Source organism: Bombus flavifrons, chromosome 5 (genome assembly GCF_040668555.2).
Source record: "Bombus flavifrons isolate JBK064 chromosome 5, iyBomFlav1_principal, whole genome shotgun sequence".
NCBI lineage: Eukaryota > Metazoa > Arthropoda > Insecta > Hymenoptera > Apidae > Bombus > Bombus flavifrons.
In genome coordinates, this window is record NC_138446.1 from 8,288,815 (window position 1) to 8,315,320 (window position 26,506).

At 32.7% G+C, this 26,506-nt stretch overlaps 6 protein-coding genes across 9 annotated transcripts in view; 2 read left to right on the plus strand and 4 right to left on the minus strand.

Annotated features, from left to right (window-relative positions):
• Positions 1-9,434, minus strand: part of Dscam3 (Down syndrome cell adhesion molecule 3) — a 313,340-nt gene extending 303,906 nt beyond the window's left edge. Inside the window, exon 1 of the mRNA XM_069114043.1 lies at positions 8,677-9,434. The gene's annotated coding sequence lies outside the window, so the exon portion shown is untranslated. The remainder of the gene's footprint in view (positions 1-8,676) is intronic.
• On the plus strand, positions 5,987-23,736 carry Pef (penta-EF-hand domain containing protein peflin). Of its 3 annotated transcripts, none has more exons than XM_069114057.1 (5): positions 5,987-6,199; positions 21,719-21,893; positions 21,971-22,249; positions 22,361-23,364; positions 23,651-23,736. In XM_069114057.1, the coding sequence occupies exons 2-4, from the start codon at positions 21,725-21,727 to the stop codon at positions 22,450-22,452; spliced, it is 540 nt and encodes a 179-aa protein (XP_068970158.1). In that variant the 5' UTR covers positions 5,987-6,199; positions 21,719-21,724; the 3' UTR covers positions 22,453-23,364; positions 23,651-23,736. The 3 variants fall into 3 exon arrangements, with proteins under 3 accessions (XP_068970158.1, XP_068970156.1, XP_068970157.1); XM_069114055.1 differs by lacking the exon at positions 5,987-6,199 and adding an exon at positions 21,305-21,508; XM_069114056.1 differs by lacking the exon at positions 5,987-6,199 and adding an exon at positions 21,305-21,508 and having other exon boundaries at positions 22,361-22,514.
• On the minus strand, positions 14,393-18,296 carry LOC138180306 (solute carrier family 12 member 8). The gene is made up of 10 exons (XM_069114050.1): positions 17,534-18,296; positions 17,296-17,476; positions 17,068-17,213; positions 16,780-17,011; positions 16,491-16,692; positions 16,180-16,414; positions 15,781-16,101; positions 15,545-15,706; positions 15,297-15,475; positions 14,393-15,221 (listed from the first exon to the last, which is right to left on the minus strand). The coding sequence occupies exons 1-10, from the start codon at positions 17,729-17,731 to the stop codon at positions 15,062-15,064; spliced, it is 2,016 nt and encodes a 671-aa protein (XP_068970151.1). The 5' UTR covers positions 17,732-18,296; the 3' UTR covers positions 14,393-15,061.
• Spf30 (Splicing factor 30) lies at positions 18,475-21,150 on the minus strand. The gene is made up of 5 exons (XM_069114054.1): positions 20,982-21,150; positions 20,637-20,860; positions 19,998-20,147; positions 19,062-19,212; positions 18,475-18,987 (listed from the first exon to the last, which is right to left on the minus strand). The coding sequence occupies exons 1-5, from the start codon at positions 21,018-21,020 to the stop codon at positions 18,844-18,846; spliced, it is 708 nt and encodes a 235-aa protein (XP_068970155.1). The 5' UTR covers positions 21,021-21,150; the 3' UTR covers positions 18,475-18,843.
• LOC138179792 (uncharacterized) lies at positions 22,976-24,311 on the plus strand. Its single transcript, XM_069112934.1, has 4 exons — positions 22,976-22,989; positions 23,651-23,895; positions 23,975-24,103; positions 24,181-24,311. Exons 1-4 carry the CDS (start codon positions 22,976-22,978, stop codon positions 24,309-24,311), a joined length of 519 nt encoding a protein of 172 aa, XP_068969035.1.
• On the minus strand, positions 23,928-26,331 carry LOC138180307 (E3 ubiquitin-protein ligase TRIM45). 2 transcript variants are annotated; one of them, XM_069114052.1, is made up of 6 exons: positions 26,132-26,331; positions 25,634-25,806; positions 25,332-25,555; positions 25,119-25,247; positions 24,751-24,965; positions 23,928-24,660 (listed from the first exon to the last, which is right to left on the minus strand). In XM_069114052.1, the coding sequence occupies exons 1-6, from the start codon at positions 26,329-26,331 to the stop codon at positions 24,612-24,614; spliced, it is 990 nt and encodes a 329-aa protein (XP_068970153.1). In that variant the 3' UTR covers positions 23,928-24,611. The 2 variants fall into 2 exon arrangements, with proteins under 2 accessions (XP_068970153.1, XP_068970152.1); XM_069114051.1 differs by having other exon boundaries at positions 25,047-25,247.
• Between the last annotated feature and the right edge of the window lie 175 nt (positions 26,332-26,506).

Consider the following 26,506-nt stretch of genomic DNA (forward strand, 5'->3'; position numbering starts at 1 on the left):
TGCAGGATATGCGTGTACAAATTTTCTATGGTAAATGTATGTTATTACTTTACTGAATGATACACTAATTGAAGTGGAAATCTCGTATAAGAGACAGTAGCAAGAGGAAGTTGAATTAAAAGTTTTACAGTCTCTATCGTTTTAGTACACACAGATTGCAGATATTTCGTCGGCAAGCGGTTTAATGTGAAATACAAGAAGCACGTTAAATGTCTAAAACTTATAAAACACGGTATTTCTTAGTATTTTTCTTATATAGAAATCGCTTTTTCATAAAATGCGTTAAACGTGCTTTAAACCTTTATTCGAGGCTTCCATCTAATATATTTATTTATATTTTTATTAGTATAGTTATATATGTTATATTTATCTAACGTTTACTTTTTTCTTCGTATCAAAGATAGCTAACAAGTAAAATTCCTAGGAAAGTATCATGAATAATTTGAATATTCAAAGAGAAGGTGTTATGAAACCAAATATCGCAGTAAAGCAGCTTGTTAGTTTTCACTAAGATATTGACAATGAGATAATATGTGCGAGAATAGTTGCGCGAAATATGCAAATTGCGTAGTGACGAAGAGGAAAAGGTTTCGATAGGATATCGGGTAGGATATTGAAAAGCAGAAAAGCGGTTTTCGAAAAATAGGAAAAATTTACGTGGCGGATTTCGTGAATGGAAATAAAAAAAAGATATGGATAAAAGTTCTTCTGAAAAGAGTTTTTGAAGGTGATGGTTTAACAAGTTCAAAAGGATTCCGTGCGAATTTTGAAACGTATATTATCCCGCTTTAAAAACTGAATCAATAATCTGGAAAGCAACTTGCAGATAATTTTGAAAAACTATGTTACTACGTAATCAGAGCTCGATCTCCGTTACAATATCTCATATATATAAATTGACGATTAATCGAACTTTGATAATTAATTGGACAGATATCGCGTTCAATCAGCGACAGTTGTATCATTGAAAAAGGAACGGAATTAATTACTTTGTTCGCAAACGATCCTTTATTTGCAATGTAGAATAATGTTAAACAGACTGCGTGATTCATTGGTAAAAAAGAACATATTTGTACTTCATAATTTTGCTTATCTGAAGTAACAGACACCGAGATCCATTTCGTTCAACCGAGAATCCCGTGTAATTAATGAGAATATGTATTTCATGGGCAGCAAAATTTGCATCGTAAACGTACGTGCAATCATAACGATTGATACCGAACATGCAAGTTCATCCTCCTTATTTTCATTGTGGTTGCGTGCCCAATGTGTGCACAAAGTAGAGACTCTAAGGGGGAATTATTAAAATTAATGTCACTTCTTTCTTCGACAGCAATAACATGAAAGCAATGGTTCGATTCTTCGTATAAATTTGTTTATTTATTGAAAGTTTTAATATGAGAAAAAAAATCGTCTTCATACGTTAAACGATACTTCTATACTGTTGAAGATTCTTATGATCATCCCATAATTTCGATTCCCACAATTCCCACAAAAACAGTTCATCCCTATGTTCACCTATAACTCAAACCATTGATCCGAACAGCTATGCAGAAACCTTTCTCGACCTATGATAACTCTAAATTATTTGGACATTTTCACAAGCACCTTGTATTTTCACCGACATTGTCGAATCACGTAAAAACGTATATATATAGCCTTTGCTTTTTAACAGTATCTTTGAATCACCCGGAGAACGATAAACCTTCCATCTAATGGAATAAAAATGATCATAAAACAACGGTATAAATTTACCATAAAACAGTAATCGGACGAAAAAAACGAGCTACTTCCTCGTGAGACAACCTAACTAAGCAATATGAAAGCACTGAACACGTCATAGAAATTTACGTGGATCGATTTTACGGGCTCGAGTTCCACCATATTCACGTACAAATTCTATAGAAAGCCGTACGTGAGAATCTTAAAGTTATCTCGGAAAGCATCAAGATAAGAATATACGAAAAGATTACTTCTGTGAACGAAGGCGAAATACAGAGAGAGGTAGTGGTAGGTTTTATGAAACACTCGACGTTTGATTATTCAATCCACGGGATAATTATACAAAAATAAGAGCATGTTTACACGAGTGCATAAATAACGGGGTAAACGGGTTGATTTCTCGTTATCGTCGGGCAAAACGAGACAACGATAGATGGGTTCAACGATCGAAAAACTTGGTTCAAAGCGAACAGAACGAGGAAGAGAGGGAAAAAAGGAAACAGGATGTATGAAAAGTAAATTGGTCTGGGATGGATCGACTGGACGCCTTGTTTGAACTGGCCAGGCAAAATTAGCGAGTTGCTGGGCTACTGTGCAACCAGGTAAACGATGTAAAGTGGAAAAAAGAATACATACACGCGAAGAGAACCGGGGGCTCAGAGGAGATTAAAACGTTGCGAAAGCGTTCCTGATGTCTTGAATTATTTAGAGCTTCAAACGGAAAAACTCGCGTTGTTTTTTCACTAGCTCAGATTCGACGTTTTCATTAAACATTTCGCATAAACGTATACGTCAACTACTCACGAAGTAGATCTAATAAAAACGGCATTACTATTTAGACAGGGCGTATATGTATAATATACTACATTTACGCATTTCTTTCTTGACACATAAAATAATAGTAAAACCGCACTTAGTCATTCTAGAACGTACTAAACTACTTTGCAATGAAATTTTATAACATTTCAGCTGAATAAATACAATCTTTTGATAGGCTAGATAGACGTTTATGAGTAATTGTAAGCGTATCAAATTTTATACTTTCCCTGCGACATCCACAGCACAAGAACTCAATCGAAACCACCCCTAAATCCAAGCTACATCGTGCAGAACAAAGCATCCATAAATCTCCTACAGACCGCCGCGTGTCACCCTTGCCAAAATTCACGAGCACGCGCCGAAAATACACTACCGTTCATAAATATCTGGATAACAGTGCGTAAATGTTAATGAAACATATAAATTTCAGAGAAGCGTATGTGGCCCAAGAACAGTACTTATTATCTTCTTATAAAATCAACGAGTAATAAGTTTTAGCTATTCAATCATTGAACGATCTAGCGATCATTGTTCATCACCTCGCATAATTCTTATCGACAATTAAAATACATCTCGTCACGTGTAAGCGAGTCATAGTTCTTAACTGTTCTATCTCTCCACTAGCTTCCACACCGAGAAAAAACCTAATTTAAAATTTATCAAGTTTAATATTATTGCGCGAATTTAACCTTCCAAATAGAATTTTCATCGCATTATCACGAATTTCAATTCTTTACACCAACGAGACATACGTGCATCATCGGTTAATTATTCGCGAAAAATAGACTTAGCTAAGAACCAGGACGACTAATTCTCTCGGTATTTTTCAACATTTATTATTGTACCTATTTATCCGCCTAAGTTCTCCAAAGCCGATGAAAACACGCGAACAGTCCTATCCTTCGAAAAAAAAAAAAAGAATTAATCGTCGGTTGTACGCAGCATCGTCACCGAGCATCATCGAAAGGGCGATTCGTTATCCTGGTAACAGGTGCTCGGGACCGGCGGCGTAACAAAAACACGAGGGGCGGTTCGGCGCGCGAGAAAGGAAGCCCATTAGCGTTCGCGCGAAAGCGAAGTGGTCGCTCATTCATGAACTCGCCAGACATACCGTTGTACCCACTATCGTACTACTACTATTACTACTACTACTACTACTATTACTACTACTATCACTACCGGTGTTACTACCACTACGATACGGCCACGTCACCACCACTTTTACGCCACTCCAACGGCAACGTTGGTGTTGGTTACGTGTGTTCCACCGCAAACCGGCACCACCACCGCGATACTGCACATCCCGTGGCCACCCGCGTTCCTCGCGTTCTTACCCGAAGGAGTTTCGAATGCTCCTGCGTTCGCCCAGCCCTCCCCTCACCCGAACCACCCAATCCTTAACCACCTCAATCTGATCACTGGCCACCTTGACACTGAAATTGAATTTTGGTAGCGCAAGTATCGACTTGCGTGAATTAGAAGAAGATCGTCTCGGTGAGGAGTGAAGAAAGGAGGATTTGAAATTTCGTGAACGAAGAGCGAAGAGAAAATGAAGAAGATCGAGGATCTTTCGAATATTCGAGTAGCGAACGAAAAATGGAAGGAAATTGAGAATTCTTTAAGCGAAGAGCAAAAGGAAGATAGAAAAGATTGGTAATTTTTCGGGTGGGTTTATGAGAGAAGAAAATCAAGAAGATGTGGAATTTTTGAGCGAAGAGCGAAGAAAAAATGGAGAAGATTGGGAATTTAATTGAATAAAGAGGATAATTCGTGATAAATAAGAATACTATTTTGGGTTTTGTAATTTAAAAAATTTGCTCAATAGCAAAATCTATCTGTATACGAAATGATCGAGAAGGATCCTTATAGAAGTCCCATAATTATTCAACGTGTATCATAATGAGTAGCCTTGGTATTAATCGATCGTGACAAATTATGCTATTTAAAAACAAGTCATACATCTTCTTTGTTTACCCTTTGTAACTTTCCTAGTAATTTCTATGAGAAAATATCCTCTTTAAAATCAAAATCAAAATCAAAATCAATATTCATCGTGAAATTATCTAGCCTATTTTTTTTTAATTTGGGAATTCACAACATTTATTTTTCTATTCTTTTCGGCTTTTGCTTTAAGTTTGTTCATCCATTAACCCCTCAAACATTTTCTCTTCAAGCCCTGTTGTTTCGAGATCTTTTATCTTTGAATGTTTTATATGTTTCCTATCGTTTGGAACTATGAAACGTTTCAAGATTTTTTATCCCTTTTCTCTTATTGGAAACTATTTTTTTCTGGATCGTTGTACGTTTAAGAGGTCTTTTGTCTGCCTTAAAATATTGGAGTTATCTTCTACAAATTATTTTCTACGAATAAACTTTTTAATACTTTCATAGGTTCCTTAGCATATAACCGAAAAAAATGTGTAGAAATCTTAGTTAAGAAGATAATTATCACGATATTAAATTTTTTATGCTAAAAAGAACAGCCGTAGGACTTAAGAATATTTACTACAAAAGAAAACAAGGAGTCTTTTTCGGACTCTAATTAACTAGACTCGAAAAACTGAGAAAAAAATTGTATACTAGGAAGTTGGATTTAAACAAATTCTATCGCTGGAAACTTCGAATGATTTTCCCTTGATGGAAGATTAAGAGACAAGTACATTTCCATTTTATGGAATATTTTACTGGATCCTGTTCATACAGGATACGACGGATCAATAATTCAGAAATTTCAGCTTAGCGAGCTCCCAGCATAGGGAGAATGGTTTTTGGAATTTCTCGTAAAAAAAGATAAAAAAAAAATACGTATACCGGGACCATTTTTATTTCGAGCTATAAGAAGTTTATTCGCGGCGTAGCATCCCATAAAATGCTCATAAACCGTCACGTACAGGCGTAAAAGGTATTTCAAATTTTTTTACTTTCCAAGTATCGTATACGACTGATTGCAGTGTTTAAACTTCCATGGAAGTTACGTAAAAATTGTTTCCCTGTCTAGAATGTATGTTGCTGCCACTGAATTTCGAAACCGGAATAAAACCTGCAATATTTATATTGCATCGATACTTGCACGATATATGCATAGTAGCTACAAAAGTATTTAAAGTATACCACTGTATTTATTACAGCCCTTACGTGCGTAAAAACGTTAGTTAGTAGACTGATCAGACACAAGTATAACGTATTACATGTCATAAAGTAGTCTCATATGACAAAAAAATTTGATACTATAAAAATAAAATACATGTAGCGGCACATAAGCTAGAGGATAATTCAAATCATGTTGTTGTTTTGTTTCGGAGTAGCAATATCGTTAGGATACACATAATGTAATAATAAATAAACTCCGGGCAAAACAATGTCGCCGCTACGTACAACCGTCAAACGAAGACGAATTTGAATTTTCTGGCACTCTCCCGACCAGTATAAATAAACGGACGCGATCGTAAGGAGTTCAGTATCTATCAGTTATCAACGAGTTATCAGCGATTTTATTAGCGAATCTGTTAGTACGAGTGATTATTGTCTGTGTTCATTTATTTATCATTTTAAATATACTTGACGGTTTTCAACAACAAGTTATCTCGTTATTCGAACAAACCAATCATCCTCTACAGTGGCCAACAAACCTCTACATACAGAACCTGGGATAATAAAGGTTACGTGTTTCTTATGCACATAATAATAATACTTCTTCCACAGCCGTTGTAACTATCGTCTCAATAGTAGACTACAACCCCCATAGGATTAAAGTACAAAGTCTTTTACTCTTTCTCGATCGATATAAATCAATATCTGAGAAAAACTTCATTCAAATCAACTTGATGTATATTACATTATGAAGCTAGATATTTTCATACAATAGAAACTCGATTTGACTTTCAACTACTCGTTCGTAGCGACAATTATCGGAGAATTCATGAAAATGTTAAATATCTTCTCGCAGAGAGCTCGTTCACGGTCGAGTTTCAAATTGAAAAGAAGTCGATTCTCGAATGGAGGCGTGATTTCATCGTATTTTTTTTTCTTCTTTTTTTCTACCACCCCTCGTATCCTCCCTTTTCCACGAGAGCCTCAAACGATTACCACGTACTGCGAATTTTCACGCGAGAGACAGCCTCTTGAAAACAGTTCAGTTGACCTATTTCCTTCGTTCCAAATGACAGATTGGAATCAAACTTTTCTCCGGGAAATTCTCGCCAAAAATAGTGCACGCTGACGTTACCGGATGAAGATCGATGATATGAAACTGCCGCTGAAGATTTTCCTACTAAACTCGTGCTATCCTCATGACACTGATTGACTCGTATTTATCATAAAAAGAACAACCGACGAGTAATATTTTACTTCTCTAAATTGATTGTTTACAGTCGCATTACAACAGTATATCAGCAAGTTCAAGTTATCTTTTATAGAAAAGAAATGAACTCTAAAGTATCATCTGGCTTGATAATAAAATATGTTGCAGTATAAGATGAGATAATCGATAATAACTTTTTAATTACATACAATGGCTTGTAAAAACTTCTCGTGAATATATCGTGTGTGTAGAACACATTTTGAAATTTCGCACAGTCCAAATAAAATAATATTTTCATATGATATGATATTGAAATATTCTTCCTAGTCACCGTGTATCGCACAACGAGGATTTCACGACAAAATTTCGAGATTCTGTAACACTTAATATCGTTAAGGTAACGGTGGAACGACGTCTGGATTCTCGATATCGACGCCTTGACCCTGAACAGTCACTGAACTTCATAACTTTGCAGCAACTTCCCGAAAAGTTTTCTCGTAAGAATAAAAAGTGACAGGGATGTGCATAAACAGGATGAACTTGTACTTTCCGCGTTGAAAGTGTATTCGATGGTTTCGTGGAGAAGTTTTAACTTTAAATGGACCAAGTGCAGAATGAGTTTCTTAGCGTTCTTGTTTCAGATTTATGAAAACTACTCTCTGAAACGAATGATATTCACTTTTCGCTTAATACAATCGTTTTTACTTTCCGCCTGCCCGCTAGTTAATCCAGATATTCTGCTTAATTTTAATTAAAAACAAAATTAAAAATTAAAGAACGGACGAAATTAATTAATCACCAAAATATGAGAAACATGTCTTATAAATGAAAAAATATCTACAAACGGAATAACGAGTCGATAATATAATTTCGAGTCCAAAAACAGGATAATAAATCAGAAAACAGCTGACAAATGAAGGAATAAATAAAGTAACAGAATCAGGCGAAGTTTAAGAAGAACGCACGAAATGCACGTGGCAAATCTGCGCCGATTAAACAACCCTTATAACGCTATGTATTCTATAACAATGCTAACAATATTATAATAACAATAATGTTCTTTCTCAAAAGTCAACGATCCAATTTTTACATTAAAAATTCTCAATTAACACGAATGAATCGACCAACGATCCAACAATTAAACGTTCACATACGGACTTGAAGCAAATACACCCACGTTCCAACCAATTATTCACTGTTCCCAGCCGGAACGTGCATCTTGACTCACTCTGCACTCGACGAATCAGTTTCGTCATCAGGCAAACCGGAACATATATCGGGAACGAACGTAGTAGGCATCGGTGAAATTCGCAGTTCGAAGGCTGCTTTAACGAGCAGCTCGTTAAACGCGAGGCAAGCTCGCACGTAAACCCACGACCACGTGTCCTCCGAACAGATTCTACGCGTTCCACCATCCATTACCTTCTTTACCCATATCAACTCACCAATCACTCTCACGACTGCGAAAAAAGCAAAAATCCAGAAATCCCAACCAGAGCTAAACTATCTGGATAATATCATTTAGAAACTGACCAAACTGCAACTTTTCGAGGGATAGGAAACCTTTCTGCGAAATACAACAGTGTATCCAAAATGAGAATGCCACCATTCACTCTCACAAGTCCAAAGAACAGAAATCATTTCGCCTACACCTAACACTTAGCTCATACGTGTGTACTGGGAAACGATCAAATTTGTCAAACTTTTGCCAAATTGTATAACAACGTGTCCGAAATTAAAGTGCGACGATGATGATGAGAATGACCGATGAACGTGTTAAAAGGCCGAGCCGTTTTCAACAGAATTAAAAAGGTGTGAAGCAAAAGATTTCTCACCCCCCGCAGCAGCCAGGCCTCGCAGCTTCCGCTGGAGCTCCGACCGTAAACACACGTCGGTGGTTGATCGCGTACTGAAGTTTCCACCGCGGATCCGACATCCGACTAGGATCCCACACCGGCGAACACCGGCAACCCCCGCCTCCCCTTGCCCCACCGTGCGTCCTCTGCGCCCCACCAGACACCCCGCTCGACGCTCGGCGTCGACGAACAACCACCCTTTTTAACCCTCCCGCCTAGCCGCCACTCGAAACCGTCACCCGACGTCACCGTACGCCTCCACCTACGGTACCATCCCCCTATCCATCCTGTCGGCCTGACACCTAGTCGCCCGACAGAAGCCGCCGGACGAGATGAAGTAGTTTCTTCTTATCTCAAGAGGATACGCGGGGGTAGGGTGCTCTGATCGTACCGGGTTGTGGCAGTGTGCGCCGGATGAGAAAGAATTGGATGGGTCGCGGCGTGCTGGCTTTTGTTTTTAAAGATAAAGGTTGGCTCTCTTCGGATTTTTGGAGCAAGGTTCGAAGATTCGAAGAGAAACTAAGGTAGATACACGAGGGTTTAATGGCACGCAGGCGAGTGCGAGGCTCGGATTGTACAATAGTATTGCAGTGGGTCTTGTTTGCAAGGTTGTTTATGGTTGAAGTTTTTGAAAACTGTTTTGTATATTTGGAGAATCTAACAGATTTGAAAGAAAGTATATGGGGAGAAGTATATGGGGCGTAATGATTGAAGCATAAGTGGCATGTAGTAGCTTGCAAACAATTAGGTGATCGTAGTTAAAAGTTATGTTGAAATATGTCGGGTGAGGGAGAATTGTATGGGCTGTAGCTGCAGTTGCGGTGCCGGATTTTAAAGATAAGGGTTGGCTGTCTTCAAATTCTTAGAGGAAAATTGGAAAATTCGAAGAAAAAAACGCAGGATATACGAGGGTGTAATGATACGTAGGTGAATACGAAGATTGCTTTCGTTCGAAAGGTTGATTATGGTTGAAGTTTTCGAGAATTTTTTGAATATTTGGAGAATCTAACAGATTTGAAAGAAAGTATATGGGGAGAAGTATATGGGGCGTAATGATTGAAGCATAAGTGGCATGTAGTAGCTTGCAAACAATTAGGTGATCGTAGTTAAAAGTTATGTTGAAATATGTCGGGTGAGAGAGAATTGTATGAGCTGCAGCTGCAGTTGCAATACTGAATTTTCTTCTTAAAGATAAGGGTTGGCTGTCTACAAATTCTTGGAGGAAAATTGTGAAATTCGAAGAAAAAACGCAGGATATACGAGGGTTTAATGATACGTAGGTGAATACGAAGATTGCTTTCGTTCGAAAGGTTGGTTATGGTTGAAGTTTTCGTGGATTTGGAGGATCTAGCAGATTTGCAGGAAGGTGAAGTATATCGGGTGTAATGATTGAATCGCAAGAGTTTTGTAGTAGCTTTCGAATCGATTGTATGATCGTACAAGTTACGCTGCAATATGTTGGGTGAGAAAAAATTCAATGGGTTGCAGCGTGCTGGGCCTTGTTTGTTGCCAGAGCGTTAATTATGCTTGAAGTTTATTGGGATTTGTTGAGATATTTGGAAGATTTGTAAGATTTGAAGAAAGGCAAAATACTTTCGGTATGATGATTCAATCATCGATTATGTCATGGTACGGATTGTGTGAGGGAAAATTGGATGTGTTACGCTATGCTGGGCTTTGTCTTTCAAGATAAGTTAGTTCTCCAAAGACTTTTGTGGAAAATTTGACAAATTCGAAGACAGACGGGGTATATGGGAGTCGAATAACAGGTGAGTGTAAGGGGATCGTACGATTGTATAAGTTGTGATGGAATATACTGGATGAGAGAAAGTTGGATGAGTTGTAGGATTTTGTTTTTGAAGATAAGAGTTCTTTTCAAACTTTTTGGGGGGAAATTTGGAAAATCCAAAGAAAAGCGAAGTTGAACGATAAATGAGCGTAAGTGTAAGGGTTGCATTATACGATTCTATAAATTGTAAAAAAATTCTGTACTTGTAAGAAGAACATTCGATCGACTGCATTATTTCTTCTACTTTTAAAGGTAGTTTTTAAGACAAATTTTTCAAGAAATTTGGAAGATTCGAAGAAAAATGGGCTATGTAGTGGTTGGACAATAGGTGGAATGTGAGATGTATAATATACCATGTGTGTGTGTGTACAAACAAAGCTTCTACACGAACTCCCATGTTATTCTCTTGCAACTTCGAACAAGAATCGAACGAGATATATAGAATATCAGCAAACAAAGTACGCTAAAAACCTCGAAATTCATAGATCGTGTTCGTTGATCTATGTCTTCGAATAATTCCAACTATCCAAAATTAAAAAAGAAATCATATGGAATATTTAAATACTCTAAAACAGTTTATCATTTTAGAAAGATTATTGAAGCATTACGTTTCAAAATCAAATAAAAGTTGCAACTTTTAGGAAGATTCCTATATATTGTTACAATTTTTCTAATATTATTAAAGTCTATCGTGATTTACGGTTTCATGATAAATGGGACTACATATCTTATTTAGAAGTTATGCTTTATAATTATGTTAAATAATAATACTATGTGATACCATAATACTATAAAATCTTATCGTCTAAAGGTCTGTTTTCAATACTAACGTGTACGGTCGTCTCGATTCTAGAAGAAACGAGGGAAATGAACATAAAAGAATATATAACAGTAACTTGAAATTGAAAAACAGTAACTTGAGAAATATATCTTTCTTGGAGGTACTGTAATTTTTAAAATTTGATTCTAGCGATACGCATTTATAAAAAGATTAGAAACCTTCCATTCATATTATTATTATATTATTATTATACATTGAAGGAAAGATCTATCACGGAGAGATTAAATCAATCCCAAGAAGAACAATTTTTTTTGCTGTTACGCTTACAAGATTCCTATTCTCTCAGAATCGAGATATTCGCAATTCAATCACAAGTCCAAGATAGATATCTAAAGATGAAAAGTATTGTCAGGGGTGAGATAGCTTCCGGAGATGATCCGCAGATCGTTGAACCTTGGATTAAAAATTTTTGAAAAGCGGTTTTTCAATGGAGAAGGGAATCGGATCTCCCCGGGAAAGTCGACGGTTTTCACCGGTTGCAGATTTGCCAGAGTCCCAGGTTGGTGAGAACTTTTTACTCCAGTAAAAGGCTTCCTGTTTCTGCAACTTGTTAAGAACTCACCCTTTCGCTTTTCCACCGGCACTCGAATAAAACGACCCGTTTATGTGAACCTTGCCCTCTCAATGTATACGCAATGTCTCCTTTGAATAAATTTCCGGTAATACTTCTCGAGCAGAGGAATATCATACGCGTCGTGTCGTAATACAAGTTTTTCCTGTGTGTACACGATCGAAAATGTCTTGTATAATGTGTGAAAAGAGTTCCAATTTACTGTAATTATGATCCACTTATCTTGCTACGAGGAAATGTTGCAATAAGCTGGTTTCACTGTAGAAAAATAATGTTTCTTTGGAGAGACTGAAATTGCAATCGGAGTAAAAAATATTGAGATATTTATTAGATTATATCTATAAGTTTATTTATAGTCCTTGAGAAAAGTGTAGAAAATCATTTTTTATGCAATATCTACCTAATCAAGGATGTATATATTATTTTGTCCTGGTATCCTTCGCGAATGAATTAAGCAACTCAATTACCCTATCACTTTAAACCTTCGTACGTTGTCTTTTTATAAGAATATCAATTTCAATATATATATTGAATGTATGTATTTTTAAATTCTTTGAATTATTTATTGATTACTCTTAAAAGAGTTTTTCAGATATTGTAATAATTAATACTCCAGCACAAGTTAATGGTTTAAAGTTGAGTGCACCTAATTTAGTTTCTAATCTTCAACGAAGAAACCAAGACAAATGCTAATTGTGATAAAATGTTATGTTATACCATGTTTAACCATTGTCGTAAACATTCAGTAGTTTTACAAAACATACGTCCTTGATAATAAAAATTATTTACAACTAATAATAATATTGTTCTATTATGATCAAATAGTTCGTTATATTTTCGTAAAAATAAATCTGTGCGCTTTTGTGTCTTTAAATATTCCATAAATACATTATTATAATGTGAGCGAAAATTCACTTTTTTTTATCACTAGTTTATCACAATATTAAAGAATTGTACCAGTTAAGGATTAAATGCTTCATACCTTCAACAATACTTGGAAAATTAATAACATTATATAATATTTTCGATGGTCAAAATCAGTTATTAGAAATACAGGTTCACATAGTGTAACTAATTATCTCGCATTCTGACGCCGTGGAGGATTTTAACACAACCACCTAAGAGGCTGCCGTGCGGAGGAGGGTTAACCATCGCGGTTGGCCGCGAGATCACCACCAACCTCCTAGCTTCCGAAGCTCTCGCCGCGAGTTTAACCGGTTGTCGGTACTTACTGAATCTGGAGCGATTAATAGCCCGATGTACATGCGCAAGCATAAGTGAAACCTAATCCCTGGCCAGAGGACGCTCATGAATAGACAATAAAGTGGAATTATACTCGTAATTTGAAAACGGTCGATCGGATTAAACTGAACGATTTTTATAAAATTACGCTAAAGGATATACTCCCTCGAATACACGATATTAATTGATGAATATCATGCGATGAGGGAGCCACTATTTTCTTCCTTCTTTTGTCAAGAAATATTTGATTAACTTATTTTAATATTCTATATGAATATTATATTATATGATATATTATTAAAGCAATTTTATCTGGAATTTGAATATCTAATGATAATGTAAAAATAGATTTGATTTGGTTTTGAAATGGTAAAAATGATAAAAATGTTGAAAATGTATTTTACAGACTTACGTATGACGTAGATCACCACAAGAGAATGTAGCATAAAGTCATTTCGGTGTACTATAGTAGTTATATATATACAGTAGAACCTGAACGTAAACTCTGAAAACGTTAAAAGATGAAATTGTTTATAAATAAATCCCATTTGCAAGTTTGAGTATTGTTGACAACGTCGACATTGTTCGACAATATCAACATTTTTACCTGTTTGTGCAGAAATAAACTGTAGATGCAATGCATATTTTCATTTTGAAAATTTTACAGATCACGAATGAATAAGTCTAGGGATGAATATAGAAACTATATTCGCGTATAATATGACGCGTACTGACTCTAATACTATGAAAAGATGAAGTAACAAATAATTAAGAACACACATTTTATATTTAATTAAGTAGCACAAGATAATCAAACACTCTGTTCGAACTTTCGAACACTTCTATTTTTGCAAGCACAATGCAAGTCAATTCAATGTCAAGCCGGAAGTCCATTTAGTCAAAGTTTAATAAGTAGTGGAATTCAAACAATTATTTTCAGTAAATACTGTTTTGTTTTGTTTATATGTGGTCAAATATATTAGTATAATTTTATATACGACAACATAATATCAAAAAAATTTGTAAATATAATGTAATTTGCAAAATATAAAATCCCGCCAATATTAATTGTATACGTGCAATGGATTAGAATAGTACGTTTACAAAAATTTTAAATTAATAACATATTTTATTTCTCGTTTCAATTTCTCTAAACCCAAAGTATTTTATAATTCAATAATACAATACTATGTTCTTTGCATATCATATCCATTTAAAAAAAAGAAAATGGGACAAAAAATAAAGATTCATATTTTGATTATTGATCTATATATATGTATATTTTATTAGTAACATACTTATTTATGTAGCGACATTTATAAAAATGTTAAATAGCATATAAATATGTTATCACTACATATTTACAAAGTATTTAATATAAATGATTTGATATCCAGCATCGTTTTCTTCGTACCTTCATATGATACATAAAATATTATGATTTTATTCCAAATTATAAGGGCTATAAAGAATAAATAATCTCATGTCACAAGAAATAGTTCCTAAAATAATTCACTGAATATATGGACCCTCCATTTCAGAAATGCTTCTGGCAGTATTGCATTTCAACTGTTTAATGTACATACATCGAGTAAACTGATATAAATAGTCCTTTTACTCAGTTGCTCGGAATGACATATTTTGTGCTTGTTCCTTATTCGATTACTAGTGCTGTTAAGGCTATCACGTGACATTTTTATAAAAAATTCCTTGTATTTAAGATATGAAATGTTCTTAATTCCTAGCTAGACTAGTTTTGTGCGGTCAATGACGTTGCGGGTGTTAAAGCAACGCTTCTCTTTCCATTTCGTCCTATTTTAAAATGCGACGATAACATGATTCCTATACAATTCCTTTTTCAAATGACTCATATCTGATTTCCATTGAATACTTTTCCCTAAAATCCTGCTAGGTACAATATTTAATCAACATTGACATATTGCCCTGTGACTGTGGCTGTTTGATGGTATCTTCTTCTTCCAGCAAAGTCTTCATTTTCCTCGTTTAATTGAGCCGAACAAGTTTCTACACCAGGATGCACAGGTGTAACCACAATCTGTTCGTAATCATAAACTTTTCTTCTGAAATTTGTGAACAATACCTCTTTTATTATTATAGTTTTGCCAAGAGAATATTACAATAGTGTTAAAAATTACCCCATTATTCTCAATAGCGACGTTTTCAGCCATTTAAGCAATTTAAATTCGGATGAAACACCTGGTTTAACTGCAGGATTAGCATGACCAATGTAACTCCAAACAAGGAAAACGACAACAATATTGGCAATAGCATAACCCCAATGAACAAGAAACATGATGAATAATTTTATAAGACACTGTAAAAGAAATTCACGTTATGATTATACTTAAATCATAAGTTTAATGATGCATAAAAAAAGACTTACCCCTAATAATGAAAACCATCTATTACACAAAGGACTATACCAATTTCCCAGTTTATTATGGATATGAATTTTTCGTTCTGAATTATCCGTACTGCTAGCATTTTCATCGATACTTGGAGAAGAATCTATATACATATTATTTTCAGAAAGGCTAGGATTTCTCTGAAAATAATAAATACAATATTTTCTATTTTGTTCTTCGTACAATAATTAATGAAACATTTACCTGTACTTACGATAAGATTTTTATGTCGTATTCGTTCAGGAAATAAGTTATCGAGATCATTATCGATATCGGTTATTGAATTATTTCTACTTGCAGAATCATAATCGTGATCAAACGTCGGGGACTGTGTTCGAAATCTTTGTTCACGGGACAGTTGAATATCGAATGTTTGTGCAAGGGCGAAATATGCATAATCCAAGCACGCATATGTCAAGAGGAAAGGCATAGTAACAATTGGCGCAAGTGTGTTAATTTGACCGGTAATAATGAAAGTCAATGTGACAATGGCAACAACTAACATTGCATACACGGGTACCTTGTTTGGTCCTTTCTAAAATGTAATAATTATTTTATGGTTATAACCACGCGTAATAATAGAAAAAATGTATAATTGTAAAATCATGCTCACCCCTCTTTGCAAACAACTGATTCCTGGTATTACGTTTTGACTAGCGATAGATTGAAGAACTCGAGGTGTACCATACATTGCACCCAAACAACTGCTAAATGATGACACATAAAGACCTGCCAGTAGCAATACTGAAATCGCTGATACTGTTGATGCGATCATAAAGTTCGTAAGTAGTGCCTTTCGAGTACAAGTTGCCGCGAGAAATAATGAGAAACATAAATACAAAAAGGTTCTGAAATTAAATACACAATTATGATTAAGTTCTTGCAATGGGTATGACACACTTAATTTTGAATTATGATTTTTACCCAGTCCCTACAGCTGCCAATGTTCCATTAGGAATATCGGTAGATGGATGTTTTAAATCTCCACTCATATTAATACCAGCTAAAACGCCAGTTACTGTGGGAAAGAACACACCAAAAACTGTAAACCAATTATATCCATCTTGATAGTTGGTAAAAGTATTATTTTTTAAATTTCCGGATAACCATCCTTCAAAACCTGCCTCTATAATATATACATACAACATATATACAAAATTATACACTTGTCAGAACAATAAAAATATCATGAAATATAGACTATTGCTCTTACCAACATTCACATGAGTAAAACTGCCAACCATAAAGTCTACACCAGCAAGCAATAGAATTAATAATAGAATAAATTGGAGTTTTATGACCCACTTGACACCAGCAATATTAATAACAGATAACAAGATAACAGCAGTACAAGCAAAACCACGTTCTGCCCATGTAGATTCTAAACCCACAAGACCAGCCATAGATTCTCCAAACCCTAGAACATTTAGAGCACAGCCCACCGCCTACAAAAGGTTTTAAAGTAATGTTCTAAATATTATTGTTATACAAATTGTCCCACCTGTCCAAAACAATATAGTAATCCAATAGATCCACCAAATCTTGATCCTAACACATGTGATAGTAAAAAGTAAACTCCACCACTCTCTACACGACATCTTTCACATATTCCCACAGCGGACAAAACAGTCACTAATGCAATACATACTAAAATAATGATGAAATATTAAAATTCTTCAAATGTTCAAATCTAATCATTACTGATATATATAAATACAATTGTTATTACCTGTACACAAAATTATTAAAACAGCATTAAGAACACCAGCTTGGCCTACTATCCACCCAGATCTTAAAAAGACAATAACTCCAAAAATATTAATTAGACAAGACGTAAAAACCCCATCCCAAGTTCCAAATAATACAGGTTGAGAAATGAAAAAGTTTGATTTCCACCAAGGATCAGCACTCTGAAAGGCAGGAAGTTTAAAAATATAATGATAAATACTCTTATCTTAACCACTTACATATTCTTGAGCAAACAATTCATTTGCTCCGGTTTGATACATTTCAGGACCAAGTTCTTCATATTCTCTATTATGTCTTTGTGCTTCATTATTTCTTTGAGACTCTGCATTATTATGCAATCCATATCTAGACCAATCGATATCGCTATTATTTGCAGTATCTCCATTTGACAATTGATTTCTTTCGTTTGACTCCATATCTTCTTTTATACAAATAAAATATTTATTTTATATAACAATTACTTATGTTTAACAGTTGAATCAGTCTTCTTGCCTTCAATCAATTCCGATTTTCTGAAGATTTTAGATAATAAACTGATAAGCACATAAAAAGTTTTTCCCTAAGAATCATGTCTACGTTATTTGTTAAAATACATTTTATTTAATGCCTTGAAAGGACGATTTTTAACAACCGATTTAACTTGAATAATATAAACATCGAATTATTTTATTATCATAACGGAAACGTCAAATGTACTTAGTGTTTACTGACGATTTTTATTAAAATAGGTTAGAGCTCGATTTAGGAGCTTTAAACAAAACGATAGTTATCATAGGCCTTCACAATAACGTAGTAATTTAATACATTCATCTTTTCAAATTTATCAACCTCTTATGTTAGTTTTTTCTCTTCAAATATATCACCAATATACACTGGTGACGTGTTGTTCCACGATAAAACGACCATTTTTCACCTTTCTAACGGTATCAACTATAAATATATACCATAGTGATTAGTTCATCTCTATAACGCACTATGACGCTGACGCTACTAGATCGAATATTCATATTTAAATAAATATGTATATCACTCTTTTTAGAATACAAAGTCATTTATTTAACAATAAGGTAACGAATATAAAATTCCATATAAATAAAAGTTAATCATATAAGTAAAATAATCTTGTTCTGTTAATGGGTTTAATAAAACATTTTGGACATTATTGCATAGTCTGACTTTAAAATATACATTTATTCGTATCCATTACAGGTTACAAACAATGTCATACCCACATAAATGTATTAATCTAGAAATACACTCATTCACGACAACCATTCGCTTCATAAAGGTAGAAAATCCAAATACTTTCCGGATTTATTTGAGGTCATTATCCGTCCGTAACATAATGACTACGCAAAATCTACAAATACCGCTAAACACTCTCTTCAATTCACACACTCGAAAACATTCTCATAACACAAAACATACAATTGTTCAGTTTCCTCGAAATTTAAATTTATCGGAATAATAACAATAATCAATAGTTCTATCTCACGAATTATTATAAATTGCATATTTACAATAGTATTCATGCTCCTCTTCTCCATTTTTCACCATTACTGAACTTAGTCATTTCTCGACCGCTTACTCCACACGTGCCGATTCCAACTCGACCATTTACATTTTCTGGCGTTGCAAATATACTCTTTTTAATTACACCTTTCTTAGAGGACTGCGTTAAAAAACATAGTATATTAATAATTAATAATTAAGAAATTTGATAACGATTTGAAAAATGGAAAGTACCTTATTTGTAAACGCTAGCCATTTGTTTTTCTCCATTTCGCGCTCTTCTTCAAGTTCCTTAAATCGCTGAAGTTTCCTCTGTTTCTTTTTTTTTAGATATTCTCTTTGTTTGTTAGGATCTGAACCTGCTACTGCAGCAGCTTGCATTTTTCTGAAAATTAATAAACTTATCATTCGTGAAATCACTAGTGATAAATCTACCATGATGTTTCCATATAACATTTCTGGCTAAAAATAGAAAATATGAATAATGAATTCTGTAATGAATTCTAGCAATATTGATTATTGTAAAATGAATTATATGTAAAAAGAATAAGTGGTTACTACTACTTCATGAAATATAAAGTCTAATAAATTGTTCCATCTCTATAAGAATAATGATAAAATAGAAATAATTTTAATTCACCTAGAAACTGATTAATGCAAATTAAGGTAAATACAGCTAAAACTTTACTTACAATTATTAATATTACATATTATCTTAAACTTCACTGTTATAAAACTCTTTATTACTTTGTCCTAAAAACATTATTATTATACTTAACTTCAAACTAATATACTATTTAAAATCATGTATAATAGTATTTTTGTATGTGTGTGTATGTGTATGTAAGAAAAATAAAAAAATATTTCAACAAAAACTGTTATTTCTTGTTACCTTTTCCTGGGATCCGGCGATGTACACGAACAGTGCGACACCAAAAGACAAATGAACAATAACGGAATTTCAGATCGAAGCAGACCAAACAGTGGAGTGAATATTGTAGCCAATTGGGGATAAAGGAATAAGGAGAAAAATGAGGTATTAGTAATCATAATTTCTTGTAAAACTTATCCCACAATGTTCTTTAAAAAAGCTGATATGTGCTCAAAATTGTAAAGGGGAGATCATGTTAATAATGAATAAATAAAGCTAATAAATTATTGTTAACTCACTTTGACTTTTGATCTGCCCAATCTGATGCTGGCCTTTTAGCTACAGATTTTAATTGACTAAGCATTGTGACATCTGTGTTTTTATATTCGTTAAATGTTATATTGACAACACCATCTTCACTTATTGCATCTATGGTTGCCTCATAGTATCTAAAAAAAGTAAATGAAATAATAAAAGATATTGTATACACATTTTCAGATTGGTTTCAAATTTTACCAATATAATCATGATTGTTGTATCTTATTACTACTATAGATTTGTATGCACTTATGAGAAATTTGGAGCAAAAATGTGCAAAAAACATATGATACATACAAATATATGAAATACCTAAAGTATGGTATTTTTTATGATTGAACTACAAATTTTTTACTATTTTATATATTTCAGAATATATTTAAAAGGTAGAACCTTTGTGCAAAATCGTTTTACCTATCAAATATTATAAGAAGCACTACATTTTGGATATTTTATATACTTTCGCACCTTATACTCCCAAATTTTTGCAGACAAGTCTACAGTATAGTTATGACATTTAATAGGTAAAACAAATTTCTATGTTCCATTCTTTAAATTACATTCATAAACCCACTGTAGATAACTGCTAATTTATCAAAAAGATATATGCAATTACTTACTTGCCATCCTCGCTCCAGGGTGCCATGCATTGATCACCAATCTTCCACTTATTGGCCAAAACTGCAAGTAAAATAGGATCTTTAGCATCCATGCCATTGGCTTGCCTTTTTTCCTGCTGTTGTGATTTAATTAAATCATGTGTCAGCTCTATTACTTCCTCGAGATCGATTTTCAATTTCAAGAGTTCTTCATTAGTAGGGTCCGTGGTAAGCGCCGCTTCCACCTAAAACGGTAAAACACAAAATTCATTAAACGTCTAGTGTCGTAAACAAGGAAGGAATCGCCAAAAATGGACTCGCCATCCCATCGTTCTTGTTAGGTTAAACAAAAAACAAAAGCCGTACCTGTTGAAGCTGTAACTTATAATTTTGTAAGTCATCCATGGCGAGATCAACAATATCTTAACAAAGATGAAAATAACGTCCAACAGCTGTTTTTTCCCTTTTTAATGCTCCTGTCAGAAAATCAAGCAAACGCGAACACTACAAACCACCCTACCCTCTATGTATGTATACGGTCATTTTAAATGCAAAACAATTCGTAAGATGGCACTGTCAGTGTTAGCGCTTATAAAAATATAGATATCATTAACGTTTTTATAATAAAATGTGAGATAAAATATATTCTTTTTTTCGTGAAGTATAAATGAGGAAGTAACATTTCATACAATTGAAAAATTAGGTACACATTAAACTTCTAACTGTATGAATGACTAATTAACTATATATGAAATATATATACATACATATATGTAATTATTCCATATATGTATTGTGTACTTCACTTGTGTTGCATTAGTACAACAATTGAATACACGCTGTAATTAATACTATTTGACAGCTGACAGAAAACGTCAATTATGGCCTATCCGGTAATTATTTCCTGCAATTCAGATAGAAATACTTTGTCAATAAATTAAAATACCTTTTATCATTTTAAAATATATAATAAAGTATTCTGCATGTTTATTATAACTATTTATAAAGCATTACAATATTTATGATAATACTTATGTTATGTTTTGCTTATTCATCACTTGTTTATATTTTATTGTTTCAAAGTGAATGTTATACATTTTTAGAATTCAATGTTTGGAGCAACAAATCCTGAAACACAAGTAAGTCCAGAAGTACAGCAGTGGTTTGCTGCTGTTGATAGAGATAGCAGTGGAAGAATCACGGCTATAGAATTACAATCTGCTTTAGCAAATGGACAAGGGGGTACATTTTCAGATACTGCTTGCCGACTTATGATAGGTATATTCTTATAATTTAATACTCTAGTTTATCAATAAATTTCAGAATATCTAAAACATTTTATTCTCCATTTATAGGAATGTTTGATAAAGAAAAGAATGGTACAATAGATTTGTATGAGTTTCAAGCTCTTTATAATTATATTAATGCATGGTTAGGTGTTTTTCGTAGTTTTGATCATGATAATTCTGGAAGTATACAAGAAAGTGAATTAAGTGCAGCATTAACACAGATGGGATATAGATTAAGTCCAGAGTTTATATCATTTCTTATAAAGAAAAGTGATCCTAAGGGCCATTCTAGTATCACAGTTGATCAATTTATTGTATTATGTGTACAAATTCAAAAATTTACAGGTAAATATATACATATAACAAATGAAAATATGTTAAAATCATTAAAAATAATAAAAATATTGAAAAGTATAAATTGTATAAATAAACTTCATTTTAAACTACATTTTACAGATGCTTTCCGAGTAAGGGATACTGAGCAAGCAGGGGTAATTAATATTGGATTTGAAGATTTTCTACGTGTTGCACTTAATTGTACTGTATAACAGTTCTTCTTTTTAACAATAGTTGAATTACATTTAATACAATTGATTCCAAAATTAATATTGTAAGTTATGATCTCCTTAATAACAGACACAGCTACAATTTTTCTAGCTTAGAATTATTTTACAATAATTGCATACAAATATAATAAAACAGGATATTTTAATATGCTTGGGTATTTAATGTGGATTCAATAAAATAGGATGAAAAATAATTAAAAATTTTGAAAATTAATTGTAAGATTACAATTATTTTATGAATTTGCGTTTTATTTAACTTACATTTCATGTATGTAAATAAATGAACAAAAATTATGTTTAATAAGTGACATTACTATAATACTAATGTAATATGTATATTTTATTGATTAGAACAAAAAATTGTTAATTTATTTTATATTATATTACTCATATTTGCTTACATTTAGTACACCTTTTTTTGGTGGTAAGTTTTGGTTTGCAAAAATTATATATATATATATAGTTTCCATTGTTTTATTGGTTTAAGTTTAAACTGGTTTAAGCAATGGCAGCTAAAATGTATTATTGCGTGTTGATACATAAGTTTCTTGTGAAAAGCCTACTTATATTTTTGAATGTACATGAAATAATGCATCGAATTATGTGATAATTTATATATGTAGATATGAAAAAATTAATATTTTATTTCAAATAATCATGGCTCCAATATATTTTTCAAAATATGTTTCTCTAACCTAACATCAAAAGGATGAATACATTAAGTATCTTCTAGAAGGCTATATGCAACAATAATAAATATGAATTTGTTCCGATGTCCACATGTATAACTACATATATTACAAAACGTTATAATAATGTAAATTAAAATTAAAAATAATTACAACATTGTTTATGGAAATAATAGTAATATACAATTAAAGACTATATAATTAGGTAAGAAGATAATTAGAAAATTTATTAAAATATATTTCATTAAAGAAACATACTTAAACCTCAAATGACAGTGAAATACAAAATTATTAATGGTACATTATTTTAAGTAAATAAGGAATCTTGTCGAATGTACATCACATGACAATTATATAATCTTTGTAACACAAATAATGAAGATCCTATTTATAATTAATATTATTGTTCATATTAAAAAATTTAAGATGATACTGTTTATAATCACATTTAATTTAGAATATAAGTAATGATAATTATCTAATTTAATCAGATGTTTCAATGAGGCTTTGTACGATGGATCAAAGCTCAAGAATTGTGATACAACAACATCACATTCTAGACAGGCACAGGAAAGAATTCAAGAATTTAATAGATTAAAACGAGCCAGACAACTTCTTGATGCTATTTCTCTTACAAATGAATTACTTGCAGATGGTTCAAATGTAGAAATATTGAGTCTTGCTAATACAATAATAAAAAGATTTAAAGTCTTGGGTGTATCTAACATATCATTAGGTAAAGAATATATTCATGTAAACATCATGATCTTCTGTTATATTTTTTTTTTTTTTTGAATAAATACAAATTTTTACAGAAAATTCCAGTCAAAATACAAGGACATCTATATTCAAACCTCTTCATACTGGTATTTATCACTGTTGTACTTTCTGTTCAAGTGGGGGTAAGAAAGAAGCCACTTGTGGTTGCGGAGGAATTATACCTGGTAATATATAAATTCTCTAAATAATTTTATTATACACCATTATTTATTACAATATAGAATATATCATGTAATTAAAGGTGGATATAAAGGTTGTGGCCATGGTCATATTGGACATCCTGGGGTATATCATTGGTCTTGCTGTGGATCAATCCTACGTTATGGATGTTGCCTCTCTTTTCAAAAAAGTATACATCAACTGCTGTTTTAATGGTAGTGGTTTGAAATAAACTTTATTTTTTCATGAATATGTTTTATTCCTTTCACAAATATAAACATTTATTATATACAGATAATAGCATAAAATTATATAATGGAATGTTTTATTTTTTTAATTATTTGTATAGTAACAGTTATTTTTTATCACAGTTTTTTGTATCCTATAGCAATGCATAAGTTTTTACCTCAAATGACAGTCGCAAAATATTCTTAATTGAACCTTAAGATCTATAGTAATAATCATCACATGACAATTCAGATACATGTGTGTAAGTAATATATGTATGTATATTTACTTACATATGTTTCTCTTATAATATACCTTCTGTCTTAGCATATTCCTAATTTTTTCTATATGTGTATATATATTTTTTATAATTGTAATATTATCTGACAAATAATTGATTTAAAAAATTATCAGTTTAACATACCTATAATCAACTGAAATGCAGGTATCCTTTATTTCCTCAAAAGAGCTATTTAAAAATGCATCTCGATCGTACTGTGTTAGGAGCATGTTTAAAAGCATTTTTGCTCTTTGCAACATTTTCGTTAAATATAAAATAACTCGTTTTGCAACTCCAGCAGCATTTTCACTTGCATGACCTCTGTGTTGACTACTCCACATACATTCTTTACAGGTTACCTAAAAAATATCTTATATACATAAAAATACTATTTGTTAAATAGAAAAATATATATATAATTAAAATAGCAAATTATGAACCTGTTGACAAGCAATACAATAAAAACGCAAAGCATGTGTAGGATGTTGCTGGCAAAGTGCAGTACGTCGTACTTTTGTAGCTTCCATTAGCGGTCTTATCGAATGTTTTAATGGTTTTAATTCCAATGTGATTTGTTGTTGATGCTTCATACCACAATCTAAGCAAAAATTGCGGAGACACGTGGAACACTGAACAACTGCCTTTAAAAATATTAAATATTAAAAGTATAACATTTTTAAATATCTTTAAGATGTAAATTTATTTTAATTTGACATAATGCTTACAACAACTTCATCTGGGCAAATATCACAAAGTATTTTGTTTGTAAATTTAGAGCGGATAGCACTCATTACCAGACGATACTGAAGAGGATAATGCGGAGGTGGAACTGTTGAATTAGCATTTGGTAATTGAACATCACATAGAGGGCAAATTTCGTAATAATTATTTTCGCTGCTTTCCGATTTATTGTTTTGAGTTTTAATACTTTTTGTAAAATTATAAAATGCTGTGAATGTAAAAGAGAGCATAATAAGATTTCTGTTTTTGAGAAGGTACATTACATTTTTAATTCTATATCACTTACGTTTACTCATTAATTCTGAAATACATGTTGAACATATAGGATGCAAGCAAGGAAGTAATCTAGGTTCTTGCATGCTTTGGCCACATCTAGGACATCGAAAATCTTTGTCTTCCTGCGTATTAAAGGAAGAAAAACTTTCCTCTTGTATATCTCCATTTATTTGGTCTTTCATGCTAGAAGGTAACTCAAAAAATTGATATACAGAATTTGGTCTATTCGCATTCCATGATAAAGATGGATTGGGCATTTATCATAGTTAAATGAAAAAAAAATTATGTAATTCTTTTTATGGTAAAAGATTCATTTTTTAATTTTTTAATGAACTTGTTGCTTTATTTGTTTCAAAATCTATACCGTGTATATGAACTAGACAATACAAACGTCATTTCTGTCTTTAGATTCTTAACAATGAATTAAATTTTTAATGTTTACTAAAATATATAAGAAAAGAATTTGCATTTTATGTCAATGTACATAAAAATTAAAAGTAGCACTTACCGTACGTTTTTAATGAAACGTAATGGCTCCACGTTAACAGTGGAATATCCATCTTCGATTTTATTTTTTCGTTCAAGGAATATGCAATCTTCATTACGAAATTCATTGTTCTTATTTTCATCGTCCATCGATGACTTTTCGCTGCAGCAACTCTTTATAGATCGATATTTCGAACAGTTGATAAAATCCATAGACACCATTAAATTATCACGCTAATTTATTTATTGATATAATTAAAATTACGTAAATTATTTAATCTAAAAAAGATTAAAAAGGACTTACTGATTTATGAAGAAACGTAACATATACAGAAATTCGTCGGTGGATGGTATGAATATCTTTTGCACTACTTCGTGCTTGCCATAGCGTAATGAG